This window comes from Rhinolophus ferrumequinum, chromosome 2 (assembly GCF_004115265.2).
Source record: "Rhinolophus ferrumequinum isolate MPI-CBG mRhiFer1 chromosome 2, mRhiFer1_v1.p, whole genome shotgun sequence".
NCBI classification, from domain to species: Eukaryota; Metazoa; Chordata; class Mammalia; order Chiroptera; family Rhinolophidae; genus Rhinolophus; species Rhinolophus ferrumequinum.
Genome location: NC_046285.1, coordinates 9,435,150 through 9,458,073, shown reverse-complemented (window position 1 = coordinate 9,458,073; position 22,924 = coordinate 9,435,150). Strand labels below are relative to the sequence as shown.

Sequence of the window (22,924 nt, the reverse complement as noted above, 5' to 3'; positions counted from 1 at the left end):
GTTGTTGCTTTTCATCACTTGGAATATTTCCTGCCACTCCCTTCTGGCTTGCAAAGTCTCCGTTGAGAAATCAGCTGATAGTCTTATGGGAGCTCTCCTGTAGGTAACTAACTGCTATTCTCTTGCTGCTTTTATAATAAGATTCTCTCTTTGTCTTTAACCTTTGGCATTTTAATTATGATGTGTCTTGCTGTGGGCCTTTTTGGGTTAATCTTGTTTGGGACTCTCTGTGCTTCCTGGGCTTGTATGTCCATTTCCTTCACCAGGTTAGAGAAGTATTCTGTCATTATTTGTTCAAATAGGTTTTCAATTCCTTGTTCTCTCTCTTCTCCTTTTGGTACTGCATAATGCAAATGGTGGTACGCTTGATATTGTCCCAGAGGCCCCTTAAACTCAATTTTTTGGATTCTTTTTTTTTTTTGCTGTGCTGGTTGGGTGTCTTCTGCTACCTTATCTTCTACATTGCTGGTTACCGCCTCTGCTTTATCTAATCTACTGTTGATTCCCTGTAATATATTCTGTGTGTCCATTATTGTATCCTTTATTTCTGACTGGTTCTTTTTCACGGTTTCCATCTCCATTTTCATGCTTCCTATCTCTCTGTTGAAGTTCTTCCTGAGATCATTTAGCATTCTTATAACCAGTGTTTGGAACTCTGAGTTTGACAGATTGCTTATTTCTGTTTTGTGTATTAGTTCTTTTTCTGGAACTTTGTTCTGTTCTTTTATTTGGGACATGTTTCTTTGTCTCCCCATTTTGGCTGCCTCCCTGTGTTTGTTTCTATGTATTAGGTAGGGCTGCTATGTCTTCCGGTCTTAGCAGAATGGCCTTATGTGGTAGGTGTGCTGTGGGATTCAGTGACACAGTCTTTCTGGTCACTTGAGCCACGTGCTTCAGGTGTGTCCCTTGTGTGGGTTGTGTGTGCCCTCCTCTTGTAGTTGAGCCTTGGTTGATGTTTGCACATTAGTGTGAGGGACTGACCCTTGGGCTCACTGGTTGTGAGGACTGGCCTTGACTACAATGGAAGAGTTGTTGTTCAGGGGCTGACCTACAGAGCAGGATCTGCCTCAGCAGGACTCTGGTGCCTGCTCAATCTGCCCCTTGAGTGTGTCATGCTTGAAGCTGGCTAGGTAATGCTCCAGCTCATTTTGAAGCTGCCCTCTGGGGGCACCAGCTCCAGGACCACCTTGGAGGGGATCTGCTGTAGGTCCACTTCAGTCACAGCCCGTGCCCCACCCAGGGCCACCCAGCGGGAGCCAGAAAGTAATCCAGATGGTTGCCGCCTGTGTTGTACTTGCAAATGCCTTGAGGCCAAGCCATGCACCAAGGCTGGATGCCACTAGTGCCGACTTAGGCCTGTTCAGCCAGAGGTACAGGATATGCTCAAGCCATCATCTGAACGTTTTATAAACATGTTCTTAGGTTTTCATCTAAATCTGAGACCCAGAACTAAAAGGTGAGAGGTCATTAAAACCTTGTCCTCTAATTTTCAGCGTCTTTGATTATGCCGTACTAGATATCCTTAACTGGAATAGGTCAAAATGTAATCAGGTAACAAATTATGTAAGTACTAGAGACAAATTATTCGGAAATATATTTGGGGTGGTTACAAAACAGTGCAGGTTCCTATCCTCAAGGTACTTAATATAATTATTAGGAGAGGACATTAAACCAGTGACCATCTCCAATAAGTAATCCACTATGGTGATTCTTTTAAATTAATTAGGTAGTTCAGATCTACAATTATGCTGAATCATATGGATGAATCTCAAACATAATATTGGCTCAAAGAGAGCAGATACAAAATACATAGTGTATGATCCCACTTATTGGAAGTTAGGATAGGGGAGGGGAAGTGAGAGGAAGGGGGCATGAAGAGCTTACAATTTTCTTTATCTTGATCTTGGTGTTAGTTACAAAGGTACGTTCAGTTTGAGCTGTACATTTATGAATGGTGTACTTTTCTGATACAAATAAAATGATTTTTTAAAAGTCACACCACTGAGCATTCAAAAATTAGATTAGTCAAGTTCTGAAACCTGAGTTTTACGATTTGGGTTAACAAGTAGTGTTAGTGATGCATCCAGCTTCTTGGAGGATAAGTAAAACAAAAACTGTCTCATACAAGCAGCTTAGTTCTGATATACTCCTAATTTCAAATATAAAACCTCATAGGGAACGATGATAGAAAATACTGGAAGCCTTTTCTAACACAAAATACTTTAGGTTATTTAAACAAGATTTTTTTTAATCCAATAATTGTAAAATGATGTAAATAATTGTTTTAAAAAAATGTTAACTAAAACCATTAAGTATCTAGTAAAAGACATACCATAAACGTATGTACGCATTAATTTTAAGTTAATAACCCATGTATACTTCTTTCCATATTTATTTCTCTTTAAATATTCGTGTTATCATAAGAACAAGCTGACCCAAGGGGATGGTGCACCTAACAAATGTTACTCTCCTTACAAGCTACCTGATTTCTTCGTTTAGTCTACCTGAGCTAAAGTTTCTTTCATCTAGTACTCCTTTACCTTACTGACCTGGTATTTACAAGAGGGTAAAATTGTTTGCTATAAATTCTCACTGTCAGCTTTTGCAGACAAAGGACTCGTCACAATGAGCACCTGCTCCCCAGTGATCAAGTTTGTAAAATAACTGTCTAACAAAGCAATGCCAATACGTACGTTTGGAAAGCTGTTCTTTAAAGTAGAAAAGTAGGCAGTCAAACTTTAAAGTTACTATAATGAAATGCCAATAGGCAATGATATCACTAAAAATGAACTTCTTCATAGTAAGATAATCCCCAGAAAGCAAACTATACAAAAGCTGCATTACTCATTTTAATAATCGGCGCAAACATTTGGGCTTCCCTAGAAAAGTATTATTTTTGAGCTATCAGTATCTATTAACCTTATATTTGGTGATGTGAAAAAAGTTTCAGCTGATTGATTCCCTGAGGTCTCTGCAAATGACAAATGGGGCAGCTAGAACAATGATGGCACTTTAGCAAAAGGGAAAGGAAAGCTTTATAGTAGCTTCAACTTTTGTACCAAAACTGAATACGCGTAACACTTTAAATATCCATGGAAACAATAAATATAGGTAGAGGCACACTGTTTGATGAAAAACTCCTCCATTTGCTAATTCTAATTGAAACAGGGAAGGAAACAAAGGGGCTGGGCTCTGAGAGAAGAATAAGTCAATGTGAGAAAGATTTATTAGTTACTTATATTTTGATTAAAAGATACTCTGGGTAAGGAATCCTGGAAAAAAGATTCCAGTCTTTCAAATAAGACAAATCCAGGGATCTTCAGATTTCTAGGGCAGGTTTAATGAAAACTGGCACAGAGCTTATAAGCTGTCCCTACTGAAAATGATTTCCAAGATTTCATAAATAGGAGCCTGAAATATGGTATCTATCAACACTGATAGGCAAATTTATACCTTAAAGCAAGGAGATAATAAAGGATTTATAGTCCTTTAAACTCCGAATGGTACTATTTAATAGAATCATCACTGCAAAATACTTATTTGTCAAATTAGTAGTAAAATTTTAAAAAATTCTAAACTTGTAACAGTCAAAAATGAACAAGGCATTTTGGTGAGGTCTAACACAAACAAGGTCAGGAGAAGTTATGATATGTTTTAAAGCCTAAAACACACAAATCTTCAACTCCTGTTTGCAGCGAAAAAGAGTATCCCACGATAGTTTATTAGCTAATACACCTATTAAAAAGTCTGTATATTATTTGCTAACTGAAGTTGCAAATAGTTGGAACTAATAAAGCTAGCTACCACTGCTCTTCTCAATTGAAAATTTAATAAGCTAGTTAAAAAGTTAAAAGGAAGCCACTAGTCAGTTTCTACTGGGTGAGGCTTGGCACCCTGGTACCAACAGGCCAACTTACAATGAAGAATGGGTGATCTAGAATATAAATTCTGGTTATATTTTGGCTTTAACGTACTATAAACAAGTATCCATTAACTTCTTTGGCTCTGGACAACAGGCTCCAAGGAGAAGAGAAAATATTTTCAACCCATGAAAAACTATAGATACAGCAACTTGCCTCATTTCTGATACCTTAAATGTTTCTGGTATCTAAAAAAGAAAACAGATAAGGAGTATTTAGCTGTAACAACAAACGAGGAGCAGGCAATTTCTATGGTTGTTTTATAATGAAACAAAAGAAACCTTTTAGTATTAAATGTAAATTACAAAAAATAAAGCTACATTAATTTGATGAAAACAGGTATTACTCATATTAATGCCATGGTAGCTCAAGAAAGTTAGCTATTTGAAATAAATTACCACACCTCTGAAAACTATCCTATTACATTTCTAAACAGAGTGCTATGTTTCCTTTTTCTGAGGGAAAAGTATAAAGTACACCCCAAAGTACTCACCCTGGCTACATCTGGTAAGCCATTTGAATGTTTAAACCTTTATGCTTGATTCATGCCACAATTTACATTTATGCCTCAATTTATATTGCTATAGCTACAATTTAAAAATTGAATCTATAAGCATGGTATTATAAATTTTAAAACTTCTTGTTCTACAAGTAACTATTTAAATACATTTTTAGTAAGGAACACATCATCAAAAAGATAAGTTTGTTAGAAAATTTCTTTAGAGTGACACACACAGCAAATCAAGCCAAAGGATTAAAAGACTGTTACCATTTCTAGGCAACGTAGACCACGTCTTAACACGACATGTACATGCACTTAGCAATACTCTTTCCTAATGGAAGACATGGAGTTGAGTCCATGAGTGTTATCCAAACAATGCCAGAGGACACAAATGCGTTGCCAGGCAGAGTTAAAAAGAGTTTTACAAAGCTTTGTGAATTTTAAAAACATCATTTGAGCTCAACTTCTACTAATTAGACACAGAATGATGGTGTGCTAATAAATATTCAGCAAAATAACTGAACAGAGCAAATACTACTTAAAATGTGTATTAAGCAGAAAGATAAACCAAAGTATCTTTTGCCATAAATGAACTCCAAGACTTCATTCAATATTTTAAAAACTTAAAAATAAAATTTATACATTATTTCTGTGCGAAAACAAACCATTTTAGGGCTTTACAAAACAGTAATGCATATCTAGTGAATTCCAGCAAACAAGCTTGATGTTGCAGTTTCTCGCCAAGAGTTAGCGAATGACCACTACACATTGTTTCCTTGGTCTTATCTCCCGTCTGATTTCTTAAAATAACGTTTTGCTTTGAGTTACTAAGGCTCTTACAGAGAAATCATATCAGATAGCACAAATTAAAATAACTGTAGGTAGTTTATTTTATAGAATATATTTTTACATTAAAATGAATGTGGGTTAAGTAAATATTTCATATGATAAAACACAATAGAATATGTAAATCCTTCCAAAAAGTAAATATAATTAGAAGTTCGGTAAGAAGAAATGTTTAAATTCTATTTAAAATATAGACTGTCCTTTTGGTTTATTTTGCTGCTTTGTCTCATGCTAGATACGTGATTCCCCCCTAAAATAACAAAGATCAGTTTTAGTGATGAGAAACTAGTACAGCGCAAAGCGATTCATGCATACACTTTTGCATGTATGCATTCCATATGTGAGTATTCATACCTATCCCCGAGGTTCTTTGATTCCTGAAACGTGTTCAAATGGAACGCTTGGTAGAAAGCAGTTGAAGGATTCCTGTGAGATCCAAGAATCAAATGGAAATGAGGTTGAGAAAGTACAGTAAAATCACTGTTCAAAAAAGATGGAAGATTTTAGATTTAATACAGCGTAACTGCTTCAATACAAAGAGAAAAAGCGACATAAGCTTGTTAAACGCATTCTGAAAGAAATAATTGGACAAAATTTAGCCCCTGACAGTAATTCAGGGTCGCAGTGCTAAAAGAAAGGGATAATAGAGATAAAATTAAATACTAATTAGCATTCAGGTAGGGGTGTGTGTGTGTATGTGTGTGTGTGTGTACACAATTATATACATAAGAATATGACCAGTTCGAGGCCTAATCAACACTACTCTGTACCAAATACCTTTATAAATGCCTGTAAGTTTAGTAGTTTAACAAAGCTGTTCTGAGGTACATGCAAAATAAACTAAGCTATACCTTTATAATATAAAAATTCTTCATAGGATCTATTTGACAGGGTTTGATGATGGACAATAAATCCTTTTCTGGGTTAGACTTGACACAATTTCCACCTTCAGAATCTATTTATTTATTTAGATGTAGTTTCTCTGGGTTAGGGCAAAAAAATGGTGCTGCAATTGTATGGCAGCTTTTGAACTTCTTGTATTAGTACAGTGTCCTTTTAAGAGGTAAGAGCTTAGGCACCTTAATCACCATCCACTTCTGTAAGTCCCTGGGGACACCTTCCCTAGGGCTATAACCACAGAATCTTACCTGACTCGGGCTCATCTGGGCAAGCTTCCAGCCTGCATGATTCACCTCACATCTCAGTTGTTTAGTCTCCTGGGACTAAACCTTTGACAAACCTGCTCTCTAACAGTTCCCATTCCACCTCAGTGTATTTTCAAAGTCTCTCCTACCCCCAACCTGTATGTTAGGGAGCTAACAAAAACTTGAAACATCACTTCTAAAATTCTTGACCTTTTCCTGTAGCAGAATAACAGCAGCAAGCGTATTATATACCAGACGCAATTCTAAGTATTTTACATTAACTCAAGTCTACAATAGCCCTAAGAGGTTGGTGCTATTATTATTCCCATCTCACAGTAAAGGAAACTGGGTCAGAGAGAAGTAACTTGCCTTATGTCACAGAGTCAGTAGGTGGCAATCTGGCCCCAGAGTTCATGCTCTTCAACAACTATGCTAAACATACAGCAGAGTTAAAATTTAACCTCTTTAGGTCTGTCTCTTTATCAGTTAAGTGATATTACTATCCAGACTTGCAGGGTGGTTCAAGAACTGAGACTATAGGTAAAGCTCCTGGTGCATAGGAGGACACTCAATAAACGACAGCTATTGTTTTACCATCAAAATGAGGTTCAGATACAACACAGCAATTATGAGACCTTAGCAAGAACCTTAAGAGAGTCTCTGCAGTATTATTAGTACAAGAAAGTCATTTCCAAGTTTAGTGGAACAGCAAGCATCAATGATCATCAAACAAAACAAATACTCAATAGAATTCCATGACTCAGATTAAGACTCACTGTGTTATCTACTGAATTTCTTAAAAACATTGTTAAAAGGCATTTTTAATTTTAACCAGTAGGGTACCTCTTAGATGATCCAAAACTAGGAAAGGCAGACAGCCACTAGATGCCAGAGTGTCATCAAAGCAACTGTCTGATTAATTACTAGTCTTCAGTATGTATACTTCTCTTTGCTAAGCCTACTTCAACTCCTTTCTATTCTTTTAACCCTTTCTCTACTTTTTTCTTGACTAGGTCTAAGGCAATCAAAGGCACTGATTAGACCTACTAATATCAAGTAAGGATTAAGAGGCTGCTAACTACTGTTTATTTAACAGCTTGTATCCTCTCAAGATATATTTGTCAGGCCGCTTTTCTCACTTAGAAATCAGTCTGCCAAATTAAATGAAAGCTAACTGAACCAACTGAAAACCCAATTTAGCTTTTTTACAAGGCTTACCCAGGACTATATGGGAACAAGTATGCTATTCACAAAGGTCTGTTTGGAGACCTCAGGTTTAAAATAAACAGTGATTCAAACAGGAAAGTAGTAAATACAAGAGAATAACAGAGTAAACTTGGAAGTTATTCTGTAAGTCTGAAATTTAAAATTCATTAAAGAGTATTTACAAAATATTATAAGGATGACATTCTTTAAAAGAATTTCAGATCCCCTGATTTTGGAAAAACATATACATATACATTTAATTTGAATCAAATTCATATGCTAAATAAATTGGTTTTAAATGAAGTAATGTGATTTAAGTTATGAAATTCCAGCATTTTTGCAGCATAGACTAATAATGAAATGTTCCTCATAAGTTAAATGTAGACGTGAAAACAGAACTTAACTGCAGTTAGTTATGTATTTGGGGGTGAGAAAAGAACCTGTGAAATAAAATACTGTAAATGGACCTAAAGTCCTTAGAACATGTCAGAACACATACATTTAGGATGCAAAAGTTTGTAGTTAACAGTCACTTTCTACATATATTCAAAATGAAGAAGCCATATGGAGTTACACAATCTATGAAAAATTTAAGTAGTCTATATTCCCAAGATAAAGACAGTCTTATATGAAATTTTTGGTTTCTGGAATACTTCAGCAGGCATGTTATCCATAACTGAGGGATTTTTAGCAAATAGCAACAATAAAAAAATTAATCTCAAAACAGTGATTCGTAACAGGCATAGATTAAAGGAGACAAGCCTGTGAAACCTAGCTGATTAAGAACTGCAAAACACCCATTTATAAATACTGAAGTGTTCGATCATCAGAGACTTGTTTTGGAATGACATAAAATTGAAGAAATTAAGAGCCCAAGGAAAACGCTGTTAATGGAACATCATTTCACGGTTACAGTCTCTGAAATCTGAAAGGACCAAGAGGCAACTGACATTAAAAATTTATTAGAAAGGAATACTGAATTTTATGCAACACTGGTGAGAATTCTCTTCTGCCCAAGAAATAAAATTTGAAACCAGTTTTCTAACAACATATTTCATGTCAATGTAAACTACTAAATACAGAGTCTCAACGAAACACTTTTTAGGAAGACTGAGGTGTGGTTATTCTGAATTTATTTCAGCCACCTAAATGAAAATGACATTTTCCTATTTGGAGACATTTTTCAAAACCAATGAATAAAATGTATTCTTTTCTCCCTGTCTTTATATAATAGTCTATCATGTTAATTTCCAAGTACATGAAAGTAGTACATCAGAAAGTGACTCAAATGTGAATATGTCTACCTGCCTTACTAAGGTACTATCTTTTTAGGTTAACTACAAAAAAGAAAAAAACAAACATATACATATACTATATCTCAAAACTAAGCTACAAAAATCCCTAAAGCTTCAAAGATGAGGTACATAAGCCCTGCAGTCAGAGAATTATCTTTTTCTCCTATGTCAAAACTCAACTTCAGAGTTCTCTAAACAGAAACCAGGGATAAGCAGACGGGATAACCATACAATAAGCAGAGGAACAAGGGCCATCTCTAACATTATTATACAGGAATTTTAAATGATTAAAAATATCTTTTAGGTAAAGGATAACAATACAACAGATCAGTGGCTACAGTAGGTTTTGCTTCCTCCTATCGTATAGTCAGCAAAATAATAAAACAAAGCTAACTGGGAATAACCAAGAGCACTGCCTTTGAGGTCAGAAGGCCTAAATATGAATCTATGCTTTGTCACTTAATAGCTATGTGACTCAAATCCTCAAAGCCTGTTTCCTTAATCCACAAAAAGGGGAGGAAAATACTTCCTTAGAGTTGCTTAGAAGACCAAATCAGATTGCGTATACGTAGGGTCTAACACAATTAAGCTTGGCTTGTGTTTAATATAGGGTTACAGTTTCCAAATTATGCTACATAGAAATCAATTTTTGGTGAAGTATCTTAACATATACCAAAATATTTCATCATTATTAAGGTAATACTGAGGGAAACAAACTACTTAAGACAAACAGAATACTTAATACTTAAAACAGAATACTTAAACTAAGCTATTTAATATACTCCATTGGATGAGAATCCTGACTTCTGGGACTCAAAACTCCCCCAGGATTTCCTCACACACAACTTTTATCACAAGATTTTAATTAAAAACACAATAATCATTGAAAAGGGTACTGAAATGATTCCAAGACATATATTACTTCTATAATAAAAGCTTCAAGAAACACCTTTAACAGCAACCATACACTTATGATAAAAATCTCAACTTCTTACCATGACATTTAAGCCCTTCTACGCCTGGTTCCTGTCAAATTAATCACATCATTTTCCAAATCTGACATATTCCTACTCTTCTATTTTGTTATACAAACTGCCTTCTTCCTCCACTTAGAAAATCATCCCCTTCTTTTATCAGTGACCTAATGAGAATGACCCTTTTGAGATTCAGTTCAAGAATTAGCTTCAGAAGAATGCACAAGTAATGCTTCCGAGGACAGAAACTGGGTGGCTGAAGAGGAGGTGTCAGGGAGACTTTCAATTTATATTCTTGCATATTTTGAACTGTAAAATGTTATTGCCTATGTAGAGAATAAAGTAATTTTAAGTGTAAGTCAGTTGAAATACTTCCTCTCCATACCAGTCTGACATGATATCCTAAATTGCTCCCATTAGCACCTTATATTTATTATTTTCATATATGGTCTACCTAGCCTTTGAAAACAAAACAAAAACAAAAGAGGAGAGGGAAGCTTTGTTCAAATAAAATCAACGGTGTGTTCAGTTCTATATTAGCATGTTATATGAGTGACCATTACAGACTACTCAGAGAGCACACAGAAAGTTGAATGATTGACTTATTGTTGCTTTAAATGTTTTCTTGAGCATTCACCCTACTTAAGGAGTATTTGTAAACTTCACGCTTTTTTTTTTAATCACCATAGTCTGGTGGAAGGAAAGGGTTTGACAAGGTAAATGCTTAAGATGGCAGCTCTTCAATGAAACATGTCTAAATGGATGAATCTTAACACACAGGGAACCATAAAATTTGACCAAGCCTCAAATTCTAATTTTACCAGTGAGGACAACCGAGAGAAGTTAAATGACTCGACTGAAGAAACCAGCTAAGTGGTAGAAGAATTAGAACACAATTTGCTGTACTTCTTACTACATCAAGACCTTTGTGGCCTAAAACAATGTCTCCTTTTCTGAGTACATTCATACCAAGCAATTACACTTTCAGATCAAAACTGCAGTATGATTTGTAGCATGTCAATGGGGTGATCTGGGAAAGCATTTTGGACACTGAAATATTGACGCTTCTGTGATGTATGCTTGCCATGTTATGTACATATTGTTCATAACTTACTTGCATAACTCATTTAATCCTGATAGACTCTCAAAGGCAGGTATTATCCCCATTTTATCATATGGGGAAACAAGAGGCTTAGATGGCTAAATAAACAGCTCAAGGTCAAATGCCTCAAGTATGCAGCACAGCTGGATTTCAGTCCAGGTATTTCGGACTCCATTGTCGGTAATGGTCACTCATATAACATGCTAATTCATAACTGAACACACCATTGATTTTATTTGAACAAAGCTTCCCTCTCCTCTTTTGTTTTTGTTTTGTTTTCAAAGGCTAGGTAGACCATATATACGAAGGATTTGTTTTGGTTTAACTTATAAAACCATTTAGAAAAACTGAATTCTAATTCTACTTTAGAAACAAGTTGGCTTTAAATTTTGCTTTGTGTATCCTTCACTCACAAATTAAACAATTTACTTGAGTAATAACGAAGAGGGACACCCTATAACATTAAAAATAACATTTAAAATACACTGGCAGCATTTACAATAATTGACACAATTAATCAGTTTCTCTTCAACACATCAACATTGTTTAGTCAAATTTCAGTGACAGATTATGGGAAAGAAGGCTTTATGCAATTTAATATTCAGACTTCGCTTATGTGTCTTGCCTACTCTGATATGTGTGTATATTAGCAAGATATTTACTCATAGTCTGTGTCCTGGGTGATTACTATTAAAATTAACTCAATGATCTGCTGAATTTTCAAATAACCACCAATGTAAATGTACAACTTAAAGCCTGAGAGTTCATCCTTTTAAGCAAATGTTAGCTTTGGTTCAAAGAAATAAAACTACAAACTTACATCTGATTTGGGGCTTTAAAGTTGAGAGGTAAGCAATCCACAGTGGCATAGATGACATTTAACTCACCTGATTTAAAAGTAGAAATTATGTACTTACTTTTTAGAGGTAAAGCAGATAATCAACCTTTAATATTATCAGTCAAATTTGAACTGTATAAATTAAAATATATTATGAAAGTCAGGTAATTATACTAATTGGTTATTGTTCTTAAATCTTTATGGAGGAGTCCCAATTTTTGTCCTATGCAACGCCAGATTAAGAATATAACATTGAGTAATTTGGTATGTTCAAGAATTGCTGTGGAAAGATCTAAATTATACCGTACCAATAATTCAGGTATGTCTAGTCTTTGTGACTACAGTAAATCTAAAAGACCAGCCTCAAATTATAAGTCCACTGGCTTCGTATTAGAAAAAAAACTTAAAGGGTCCTATCCAAGAATTTTGCTAAACATACCCCTTTAATACTTTCAATTATGAAGACTTATTAAAAATCTGCTCTTCCCATTAATAAGAAATTACTTAGAGAATATCATGATTCAGGCTACATTTAACCAGACAGATCTGTTTTTGTAAAGCCTCTCTTCCTCATACTCGAGTATTTAGAGTAATGCAATAGAGAAATAAACAGTAGCCGTTCAGAAAAAGAATACATACTGGTTTAAACAATTATTAAAAGAAGGAATTAGACCACTGTTCCCCAACAACAGTAACAAATGTTCCTATTCCTTCTGAGACCACATTTCATGTCATTTCACTATATTTTCTCTGTCTTGGTTATCTGCAATCACTCTCTAGCCCCACATCCCCCCAAATCCTGCCATTTTAGGAAAGAAAAGTCAAAATCCTTTTATACTCCCCTATCAACCATTCCTCAGGAAAGAGATCCTTTCTGGTTTCTTTACCATCTGATTGGAGGGGCTGCTCTTTGTTACTGGAGGACACTAGAGAGCATGACTGCTTCCCATCTCTTGGTGCAGAGAAACACAGAAACCCTAAACTCCATTCCAAATTAGCAAGTACCAGATCCATAAATCCAGTATCATGTTTTACTATTTCCAAATTAGTGCTGTCGAATAGATTGGTATTACATTTATTCTCATGAATTAGAAAACATACCAGTACTATAAAAAATGACTTCTCATAAAGGCGGTTTAGTTCAAGATACCTTCCTTCCTTCAAGATATAAGGAAAAAACCAGGGTAACTAAGTTACTTGGACTGTCTTATCCTCACACATACAAGCCCATATGCTTTCTAAAAAGTTAACTAATGTTTCAGCCTATATAAGTTAGTTCACACAAAATTTAAACAATGTGTGTCACTGTGAATAATGAAGGCCATACTCCTACTCATACAACATGGTTTTGGGAATTGCAGGTACTTTTGGATCATCAGGCTTTCTGGAAATCTATAATTTCCTTTACTGAGAGCCATGCTGATGGCTACAGTCATCAACTTTATACTTTAGTCATCATCATGGCTCTCTGATGAATGCATCAACATCACTTTTTATAGTAAATAATAATGTTACTCATACCCAGGATTTTACACTTTGATTACAAAATCCTCAGTAAAAGTATTTAGATACTTAAATAGGCGTAAGATGGTATCTAGTGTGTGATTTAAACATCAACTGTAAAGCTGGAAGGGCAAAATTACCTCTACAATTCAATATAAAAAAACATATGCTCCCAACAAATACAGGTTTAAGTAAGGGGCTTTCATTTTTAAAGACTAAATGCAGTAAGACTTTCAGAACTCTAAGAAGTATCTATAAATTTTACAACAAAGAGTGACAATTCTGCCTGCTGATATACATTTACATAATCCTCTCCTGACTTAACCATCAAGTAAAAAAAAAAACCTCCATTAAAAAATATAGAGATGGTATGTGTATATACTCGTATATGAGACATATATCTCACATATAATCATACAAACAAAATTTGTATTTATAGCACATATCAGAACATACCACTAGCCATTCACAATTATAATACTTTATCAGTAGTCATTAGCAAACTACACAAATAAAACCATTAACAAGATATAGAGATATTTGTACTAAGGGATCCTTACAATCAGGTTTTCAACAGTCTTTTGGTTGCAGTTGACAGTTCACAATTGCAGCCATTCATTAGAGTTCCTGGAATGTGGCCTACAGAGTTCACACTGGTCATCTATCTATGGAAAAACGATCTGGACTACGCATTCACTTTCAAAAAGGGCCAATAATATTTCGCACCGCCCCCATTTACCAAAAAGGAATTTAAGTGTGTAGGTAGTTTAAACGATTTTTGTTCACCGTAAAAGTGACTACAGATTTTTCTATGAACTATATTTTCAACCATTATTTTAATCTCCAATTTATACAAAATCAATTTGATGAAACTCAACAACTGACTGTCTTTCTAAAGAGAAAAGCTCAAATGATATATTAACTTGATGGTAATTAATAATATATGGTCTCTGGGCAATGGTAACTAGGAACTTTAAGACTTTCCTTACTTTGTATATACAACCATCAGTTCTTTTAAAGGTATGATAATATTAAGCTGTATTAATGTAAGGTCTTTTCTGATTCTTTAAAATAAATGGTCTCAAAATGAGCCAATATACAGCCTCGTATTAGGTAATGAAACCAAAATCACAAGATAGAGTTTTCAATATATCTACCAAAATCATCTCAATGATTCTGTGTTAATTGTCCATTTTCCTTCCTTTTCTCAATGATTTTTAAAAAAGCAAACATCCTTTTAACAAATATTTTCTTAGGACCTGACATTCGTCAACTTATTCAAAGTTTAAGTCATAATTACTCAAGACCTCTTACTCCAACGTTATATTTTACATTTTAATGACTGCAAGTAAAACTGTATACAGATTTTAATTTAATAAGGCAACCCCAAATCACCATGTTAAAATTACGATTTTGTTATTACTATCTCCTCAAAAGTACTCAATTCAGTAATTTAAACATTAGCCTGGAAAAATTGTTATTTAATTTCAAGCATACAACTTTAAAATGCCCTTTTACAAAGAAAAGAAAAAAAAAAGAAAAAAAAGAAAATCTATTTCTACTTAATGGATTTATTCCTTCACCAGGTGTGTTGGTCCAGTGACAAAATAGTCAAACGTGTAAGATTACATCTTGGAAACTAGCATGTTAAGTTAAAAACCAATGAAAGACTAACAAAAATTAGAAATGCACATTTGATAAGCAATGTAGATTTTAAAAGACTGGGTGGGAAGGGAAGTGCCATATTTAAAATAGGACTGCACACACATCAAAATCCCTGCACTGGATTAAATGCTGCAACTGATAAGCACACTGATAGAGTAAGATCTGTAGTTCAAGTATTCACATGTTTAGAAACCAGATTCTTGAGATTATCAACTCTTTTAATAAAGAGAGGAGAAATACATGGATCTTTGAGGTCATGCCCTAAAGAATACATCCCAGAATTTCCATTTGTCAACAGATCTCTGCTTCCTGCCAAATCAACATATTAAAGTCATGGGGAATGTAATTACATATGCTGTAAACTGAAAGAGGTGTGAAGAGGAGAGAAAATACATTTTCATTCATAGGTGTGCATGTGTTTTGGGAGGGGGTTGGGTTGGAAAACCAGTCATTTCTTGAAGGAAAAGAGAGGTAAGCAAATAGTTATTTACCAACCCATCAGAAAAAAAAGGCTTCTGGTAGCTAGAAAAGGGAAGATTGCCTGTTGACTATTACTAAAGGGAACAATTAAACTCAATCTGCATTTCAGGTGTGCCCCTATGTATGGAAAGTACAATATGGGAGCAAATGTAAAGAGAGATTTTTCTGAGTGGCTTGTGAAATCAGTTTCTTTACTTGGTAGTACAATTTCCCAATGACTAGCTAGCTGAGCTCACTTATGGACACGTGGTATGCTCTAAGAGTTCTCAAATGGAAGAAAGACTCCCCATAAGTAAGTCACCTACAAAAAAAGATGAACTTTGAATTACAAAAAGCAGAGAAGATGAATTGCAGTGAGCATTTTTCAAATCAACAGAAGTATATGACAAAAATACAAGGATAATTAGAAATGAAAAGTTAAGAATGGGAAGGAACCCAGAAGAAACATAGGAAGAAAAAGCTTTAACAGATCTCATTGTATTCTACATAACAATTATTCTAGAAATCCATAAGAACAGTTTTGATCTTTTAACACACCTAAAATTAACCTCTCTCTAAACAAAAACCCCAGCAAATAAATGTCTACCTGTAAAGTACCTGAAACTTTCTCTGTAATTTTAAAATATAAATTTAAAGCTTGTAACAAGTCAGTTTTTAAAAATTTACATTGTATGTCAAATTTTCATGTGACATTTCATGTGACAAAACCATTTAAAATCCTCATAAACCATAACCAAACATCAACTGTTGTATTATTAATAGGGCATTACACCAACTTTCACTTAAACCAATAAAAAAGCATCCCTTAAATGGAGGGAGCCAATTGTTGACATTTACCCTTTTACTATAAAATCACTCTAATTTCAAGAACTACAGTTTTTACTACTGTCAAAGAGTCTATCTCGTACCTCCCTTTTCTACAGTAAAAGACTGATAGAAGCAGTGTGAGCATCTTCAAATGCACTTTTGCTTTAAAAAAAAAATATTTTAAAGAAGACACTGGTTAAGCCTTTCTATCCTCTTTCTTTAATTAAAGGCTGAATGAAGATATGATCTTCAAAGCCGGATTTGACATTTCACCATTATCTCTCCAGCCTTTCCAGATACACTGGGGTAGATAGATACCCTACTCGGATCTTTTTCTACTAGAGGGCGTTCTGGTTTTCCAGAATGAGAAACTTCTCATTTTATGTCTCAGTCTCAAAACTCACACTGACAAAAGTCTCTGCTGTAAGTGTTCAAGGGTGACTGACATCTAAGAAGGGGACAATCCTACGGGGCATAACCTACTGGCTAGCTACCACCTCTAAATTGAGGATTAAGTGAAAATCCACCTTTTTGAATGAACAATTTTGTGTCCTTATCCACTTCAGTATTTTTAAGCAATTGTGACAAGACTAATTCTCTCACACACCTTTGTATCAGCAACCTAAAGCTCATGTCTTTTCAATCAACTTTATTAAACACAAACTAATTTTTATATTTAGAAATGCTAAGGGCCTCAAATTGACCAAAAAAAGAAAAAAAAAAAAACCACCAAAAAAACTCTCCCAAAGCTGCATCCTAAACTACATTTGGCCAAGCATTCCTATAAAATATTTTAAATAAGATTTCCATACCTGTCTTCATCACCATCAACAGGAATAGCTATGCTGAACACAGAGGTGGCCAGACTGTTCATAGGTGTTAACTGAAGGGGGTTTGCCAGGGCATCTGCAACAGGAGGCTTCACAACAGGCTTATTTTCAGCAATGAGAGAAAGTGGTGGTTGAGGTAGGGGTTCTGATTTTCTTCTAGTATCGTCAACTTGCCCGACTAAAGGCTGGGTCTGAGTCTGAAACTGGCTTAGGTCAGACTGTGGTAGACTTGGTGCACTGGGTGTGCCTTGCGCTACAGGCAGCCCAACATGCTGGATTATGCTGCCGCTCCTGCTGACTGGCGTATGGCTGCTCAGCTGCTGCGACTGGACCAGAGGCGCGGGGACATTTGGCATAGTAACAGAAGTGGTAGACACACTAGGCACGCTTGGAGCGGGCACAGCGGCAGGCACGTTTGGAACTCCGGGCACCACGGCGTGAGGGCCAGTAGGCCCGGCTGACGGCACACCGCTGCCACCCAACTGCGGCGGAGGGGCAGACTGGGGCTTCCCGGCCCCGGCAGGAACCAGGCCCGGCTGCCCCGCGCCTCCCATAGCAGCAGGGGGGACTCCCGCCGGTTGAAAAGGCGCGGCCTGTCCGCCTGGCGAGGGTCCCGGCCCCGGGGCCACGGTTTCACTGGGCAGAGAAGAGGCGCCCATGATTTGCGTGCCCCCCGAGGAGGTATTATGGCCGGTGCCCACCGGAAGGCTGGCCGCCGCGGCGGGGCTCGCTCCGGCGCCGGTGGCGGAAGGCTGCGCGGGGCTTGGCGTCTGTAGGCCGGCCACGTGCTGCTGCTGCAGGTACTCAGTCGGGCCAGAGGGCTGGACCGGCATCAAATGCCCCGGCGGAATCGGAGGCTGGGGATACGCGAACTGCTGAGGCTGCTGCGCTGCAGAAGCGCCGGCGGCTGGGCCCGGCTGCGGAGGCAGGGACACGCCGGGCTGCGCTAGGGTTACATTCGGCGGCGGCAGACCCTGTGCACTGGGCCCCGGGGGGACAACGCCGGGGCCGGTTCCCTGGGGCTGGGGTGGCGGCGGGGCTGCCATCATTTGCTGCGGCCCGGCCGCAGCTCCCGGGAACGATGGCATCGGCGCGGAGCTTGGAGCCACAGCCCCACCTACGGGCGGCGGCGGCTGAGGCTGCCCAACGCCAAAACTCTGTGGCGGGGCCGAAGCCGGCAGGTTCATTTTCTCCGACGGGGGCAGCTGTGACACAGCAGTCAAGGAACTGTCAGTTCCCGAGTCGGGCCCATGCGCCCCCGGCATGGAGGCCACCACCACCACCACCGACCCTCCGGTGGCGCCCAGGCCGCTGTCCCGTTCCGCTGTCTGGTCAAAAGTACTGCTGTGCCTGATGCAATCCCCGGATCTGGTCAAGACGCTGCTGTCGGAATCTCGCTCATAGTATTCCATACACGTCCATCGGCCGCGTCTATAGGGCTCCCCGCTTCCGTGGTCCAGCTTTATCACGCGGAAACGGGAACTACAAGTGGTGGGGGGCTGCGGTGGAGCTGCAGTCCCTGGCGCGGCAGACGAGCCCGCGGCGGGCTGGGCGGCGGGTGCCCCTGAGGAGGGGGTCGAGGTGGCGGCCGCCGACAGAGTACTGGCCAGCGCCCCTGCCACGCTCCGGGCCGACACGGCTCCTCCTCCGTTGGCTGGAGCAGCCGCCGCGGCCGCCAGCTGCCCGTCCAGGGGGAGGTTTGGGGAGACCGTCCCGGGAGTCTCCGCATCCCCAACATTGTTGAGCGTCTCTTCAGAGGAGCTGCGCTCGCAGACCTCCTCGGGGCCATAATCCGTGGCCCGAGAAACGTCGAATATCTCAGAGGAGACGTCCTCTGTGCGGGACTCATCCGGGTCGTCCAGGCTCTCGGTGTCCTCGGTGATGCTAGTGGCCACCTGGGCCGTGGTGACACTGGTGATCTGGAAACAGCTCTTCTTTTTGGCCGGCATCTTGGACATGGTGAAGAAGGCTGGAGAGCAGAGAGGCACGTCGGCTCCTCTGCGGGCTTGCCGGAAACCAGGAAGGACAGAGCACGGGCCCCCAAAGACAAAGTCCGAGTCCGCGCTGGGGTCTGAGGCCCGCCGCTGCGAGAGTCACGGGCAGATCCGGGCGCCCGCCGTTCTGCGAGACATCCTCCTCCCCGTTTCCTTCTCTGTGTCGGTCTCTCCGGCTCTGCCCCCGTCTCACTCGCGCGGCGGCTCCTCCTCCTTTTTCGCCTCCGCCAGCCGCGGCGCCTCAATTCAATCCCCTCAGTGGCGGTGAAAGCGCGATCCCAGGGGCGGGCCGGCTGCTGCTTCCTCCTGTCTCCGGGCCACCGTGGTCAGTCCAGCTCGGCGCTCCGCGCGGTCAGCAGGCCTTGGCGGGGGGGTGGCAGTGGGAGGGCGAAGGGGAGGAGGCGGCGGCGGCGTGAGGGGCGGTGCTGTCCCACTCCGGCTCCTGAGGCCGGTGCCGGCGTCAGCTCCAGGCTCGCGGACGCCGAGGAGAGAAGGGGAAGGAGCGGCGGGTCCGGAGCCGGGGATTTCTGATTCAGCCGGGAGTCGCGGGCTGGCGCCGGAGCTTCGGTGCGGGCGGGCGGCCCTCCCTCCCCGGCTCTAGCCGGAGCTCAGCCCCAGACCATGTCGACGGTCTCTGGCGGAAACCCACTCCGGGAAAGGGAGGGGAAAACCGACTCGGTCCTCCCCTCACAGGGGGAGCCACCCCCACGGGCGGCGGCGGCGGCGGCAGTCCCGGCCTCCCCTCACGGCTCTTGAGAGAGTGAGGGGCGGCGGCCGGCTGACGGGCGAGCGGAGGCGCTCTGGCTGGGTGAGGTAGCGGCGGTAACTTCTTCGGCTCCTCTCGGTGCGCCCGGTTCGCAGACCCTGTAGAAACTGAAATTCAAACTGCTGAAGCGGCGGCTGCAGCTCCCTCCCCTCCGCCAAGATGGGGCTGAAATGGCCGCGCCAGGGATGCTGGGAGGAGCAGCAGCCCCGCTGCCGCCGCCGCTGTCGACTAAAATGCCGCCGCTGCCGCAGCCACCGCCAGCGCCGCAGCCGCCGCCGTTCCGTGACGCACCGGCGTCGTGACGTCACCACCCCGCCCCCTCCGGTTTCCTGCAGTTTCGCGTGGAGGCTGGAGGGTAGCGGCAGTGGGCGTGGCTAAAGGTTAAAAAAAAGGGAGCGGTTTTTTATTTAAAATTTTTTAAATTTAAATTTTACGTTGTCGGTCTTTAAGAGTTGAAGAACTAAGAACTCTTAAATTCCAAACCTAGAGAAGCTTACAACCGCACCAATCGAATGTTTTTATATCTGTTTCGAGACACTGGAAGACTGGAGGTCATGTGCTATGTCTAATGTTTAGCAAAATCTTAGTGTAACAAGGGCGATAGGAATGGGGGTTGGGGGATTTAGCTAGAATAAAAAGGGATACAGCTGGAGTAACCGACTCACTTAAAAAGTCTTTCCTGAAAATAAATGTTGACCACTACAGTCAGAGGAGTGAAATGTTGAGAGAAATGGGGATGATTAACCAAGAATAGCAAGCCAGATTGAGTCAGAAAAATGATCTTCCAGCCAGAAATTGTCTCCAACAATGGCATCAGGAGATGGTTACTTGCCCAGGGTGAGGTCAGTTTAAAAAAAGATTAGAGGTTACCAACATATTCCTAATTTTCCTGAATTTGCTGTGATTCCAGGATCCAAGAGTTCATTTAAAGTCTTGAGACTGTTTTTACTTTCCCCAGGAAATCAGCTTATGGGCTCCATAAATGTAGAACCTACTGCGTTGAATAGTTACAGTTCTTTCTTTTGTTTATTCTAAAACTCTTAGTTGGAGCCAGAGTGTTCTATGGTTTGGATTGGGCCATGAAAACCAGAACAATTCAGAAAGCACCCTTTCCTGTCCCAGGACAGATAGCAGCTATGAAAGTACTGGCAAATTTATTATCTTTTACCTACTTTCTGGCCAAAGAAAATGGTTAAGGCCATTATTTTAAACCATGGAAAAAAAAATGAGGAAGGAGGCTCTTGAACTTTGACATTCTAATACGTTATTTAGGTAAAGTTTAAGAAGTCTTGCTGGGAATCAAAATGTCATATCTATTACAGCTTTAGCCGTCATATCGTGATCACTTACGTAAATCAGTCATTATACTCAGTTCTCTAATATTTGAAAAGTAGAAATACTTTTTTTCCCAACGGATGTTTTGATAATTAAAATTTACCAAGAAATTTTTAGGTTCTTAGTTGTAAATAATATACAGAGATACGTCTTTTAAACTTGGTAGAAACCATGTCTTCCAAACCCAAGTGACTGAGGTCAGGATGTGAAATAAGACCACATAATAACATCCCTGTTTCTTAAGGGGGTGGGAGAGAGTGAAGGAACAAAGTGTGGCATTATGCTGCTATTGTGGCAGAGATAGCTAATGGAATGTTTCATTTCTAAATCTGTAATTTCAGTAATTGTTAGAGACAGTTTTCCATCAATAAGTTAGATCAACTGGTTAAATCCAATATGAACGTTTAAAAGCTTAATTTAATTTTGGATTGATTTACCAGTTTGTTAAAAGTGGTGATCAATGGATGATGTTGAGCATGTGGCTATTGGAAAAATAGTTTCGTATGCCTGCTTGTCCCATTACATTATCTTATTAGATAAACTTCTTGATTACTTGTTATGGTACTCTTAAATCACACAGTTTAAGGAAAAATCTTAATCTGTAAGACCGTTTCTCCTTAATGAACATGTAGAGGATTTATTATGAAAGTGATGATAAAGATAATTTAGGAGAGATCAGTAAGTGGGCTATATTTCTGGTAAGGATGGGAGTAAAGATGTCTAAAGACATCTTAGCAAAAAAAATAAGATTTATAAAGTTAAAAGTTTTATTTATATGTTTAAGGATTTGTGTGTGTTTAAACTAATAAAATAATTCTCTTAAAAGTAAGCTTTCCAAAAGTTCTAAAGGCCCTAGCTTTTTTTTTTTTTTTAATACATTTGTTCTTTAAAAATGTGGAGAATTTATTACATAAAACTCCCATGAAGAAATGATAAGAATTCTGGTTGTTGCAAACAGGTTTGTAATCATTTTACAAAGGACAAAAAAATCATGTAAGTATCATCAAACTACAAAAGCTATGTAATTCATGGTTGGTCCATCAAGGGTAAAAAGCCTTTACATAACTAATTAAAATAATTGAAAGCAGGATATTTGTGCAGGTATGCATGCTCTGTGTGCGGAGAGTTGATAGTAAGTAAACTATGGTAGCCTAACTCACTGGCACTGGGGAGAACTCAGTGGAACTGGGGAGATCCCTGCAGTCCCAGACTTCAAGAGCAGGGGTCTTACTGCAGCTATCCTGGCTCCAGGCCTGCACCCAGAAACCATACGTGGAAACTGTGGGAATCTTTAATTACTGTTCCAGAGTCCCCAGCTTGACAGTCTTTATACTCATATCTGATAATTTCCTCAAAGACTTAATTTGAAGCAATGTATGGGAAGTACTCTTAGAAAGAACAACATGTGTGGGTGGGTGGGGGGAACGACTTAGAAACTAAAAACTGTTTCCGCTGATGAAAAAACAACAAAACTGCAGCAAGATATTTTCATCATACCCCCAAATTTTACTTGGTTATTATCTAACCATATCAGTACCAGATGGTAAATTGTTTCACAGTCACAAGACCCTGGAATGTGAACTGCAGATATTCAAGAAAAATTAGCTATTTTTGAATGAATGCATATTATATTTTAAATAGTCACGGTGTATTAATCTAAACAGACTAGGCTAGAGCAAAGAAAAGCATACGTTCAGTAAAAATTAAGCAACTGCT

General features: G+C 39.3%; 1 protein-coding gene across 3 annotated transcripts in view; it reads right to left on the bottom strand.

Annotated features, from left to right (window-relative positions):
* TSC22D2 (TSC22 domain family member 2) overlaps positions 1-20,128 on the bottom strand; it is a 47,624-nt gene extending 27,496 nt beyond the window's left edge. The window contains exons 1-2 of one of the 3 annotated variants that reach the window (XM_033129105.1): positions 17,096-20,126; positions 5,623-5,694 (exon numbers count right to left, since the gene is read on the bottom strand). In XM_033129105.1, coding sequence (XP_032984996.1) covers positions 5,623-5,694; positions 17,096-19,071 — 2,048 coding nt within the window. In that variant the 5' untranslated portion in view covers positions 19,072-20,126. Of the gene's footprint in view, positions 1-5,622; positions 5,695-17,095 lie in introns of all 3 variants that reach the window. The other 2 variants (XR_004425190.1, XM_033129113.1) reach the window with 2 other exon arrangements.
* Between the last annotated feature and the right edge of the window lie 2,796 nt (positions 20,129-22,924).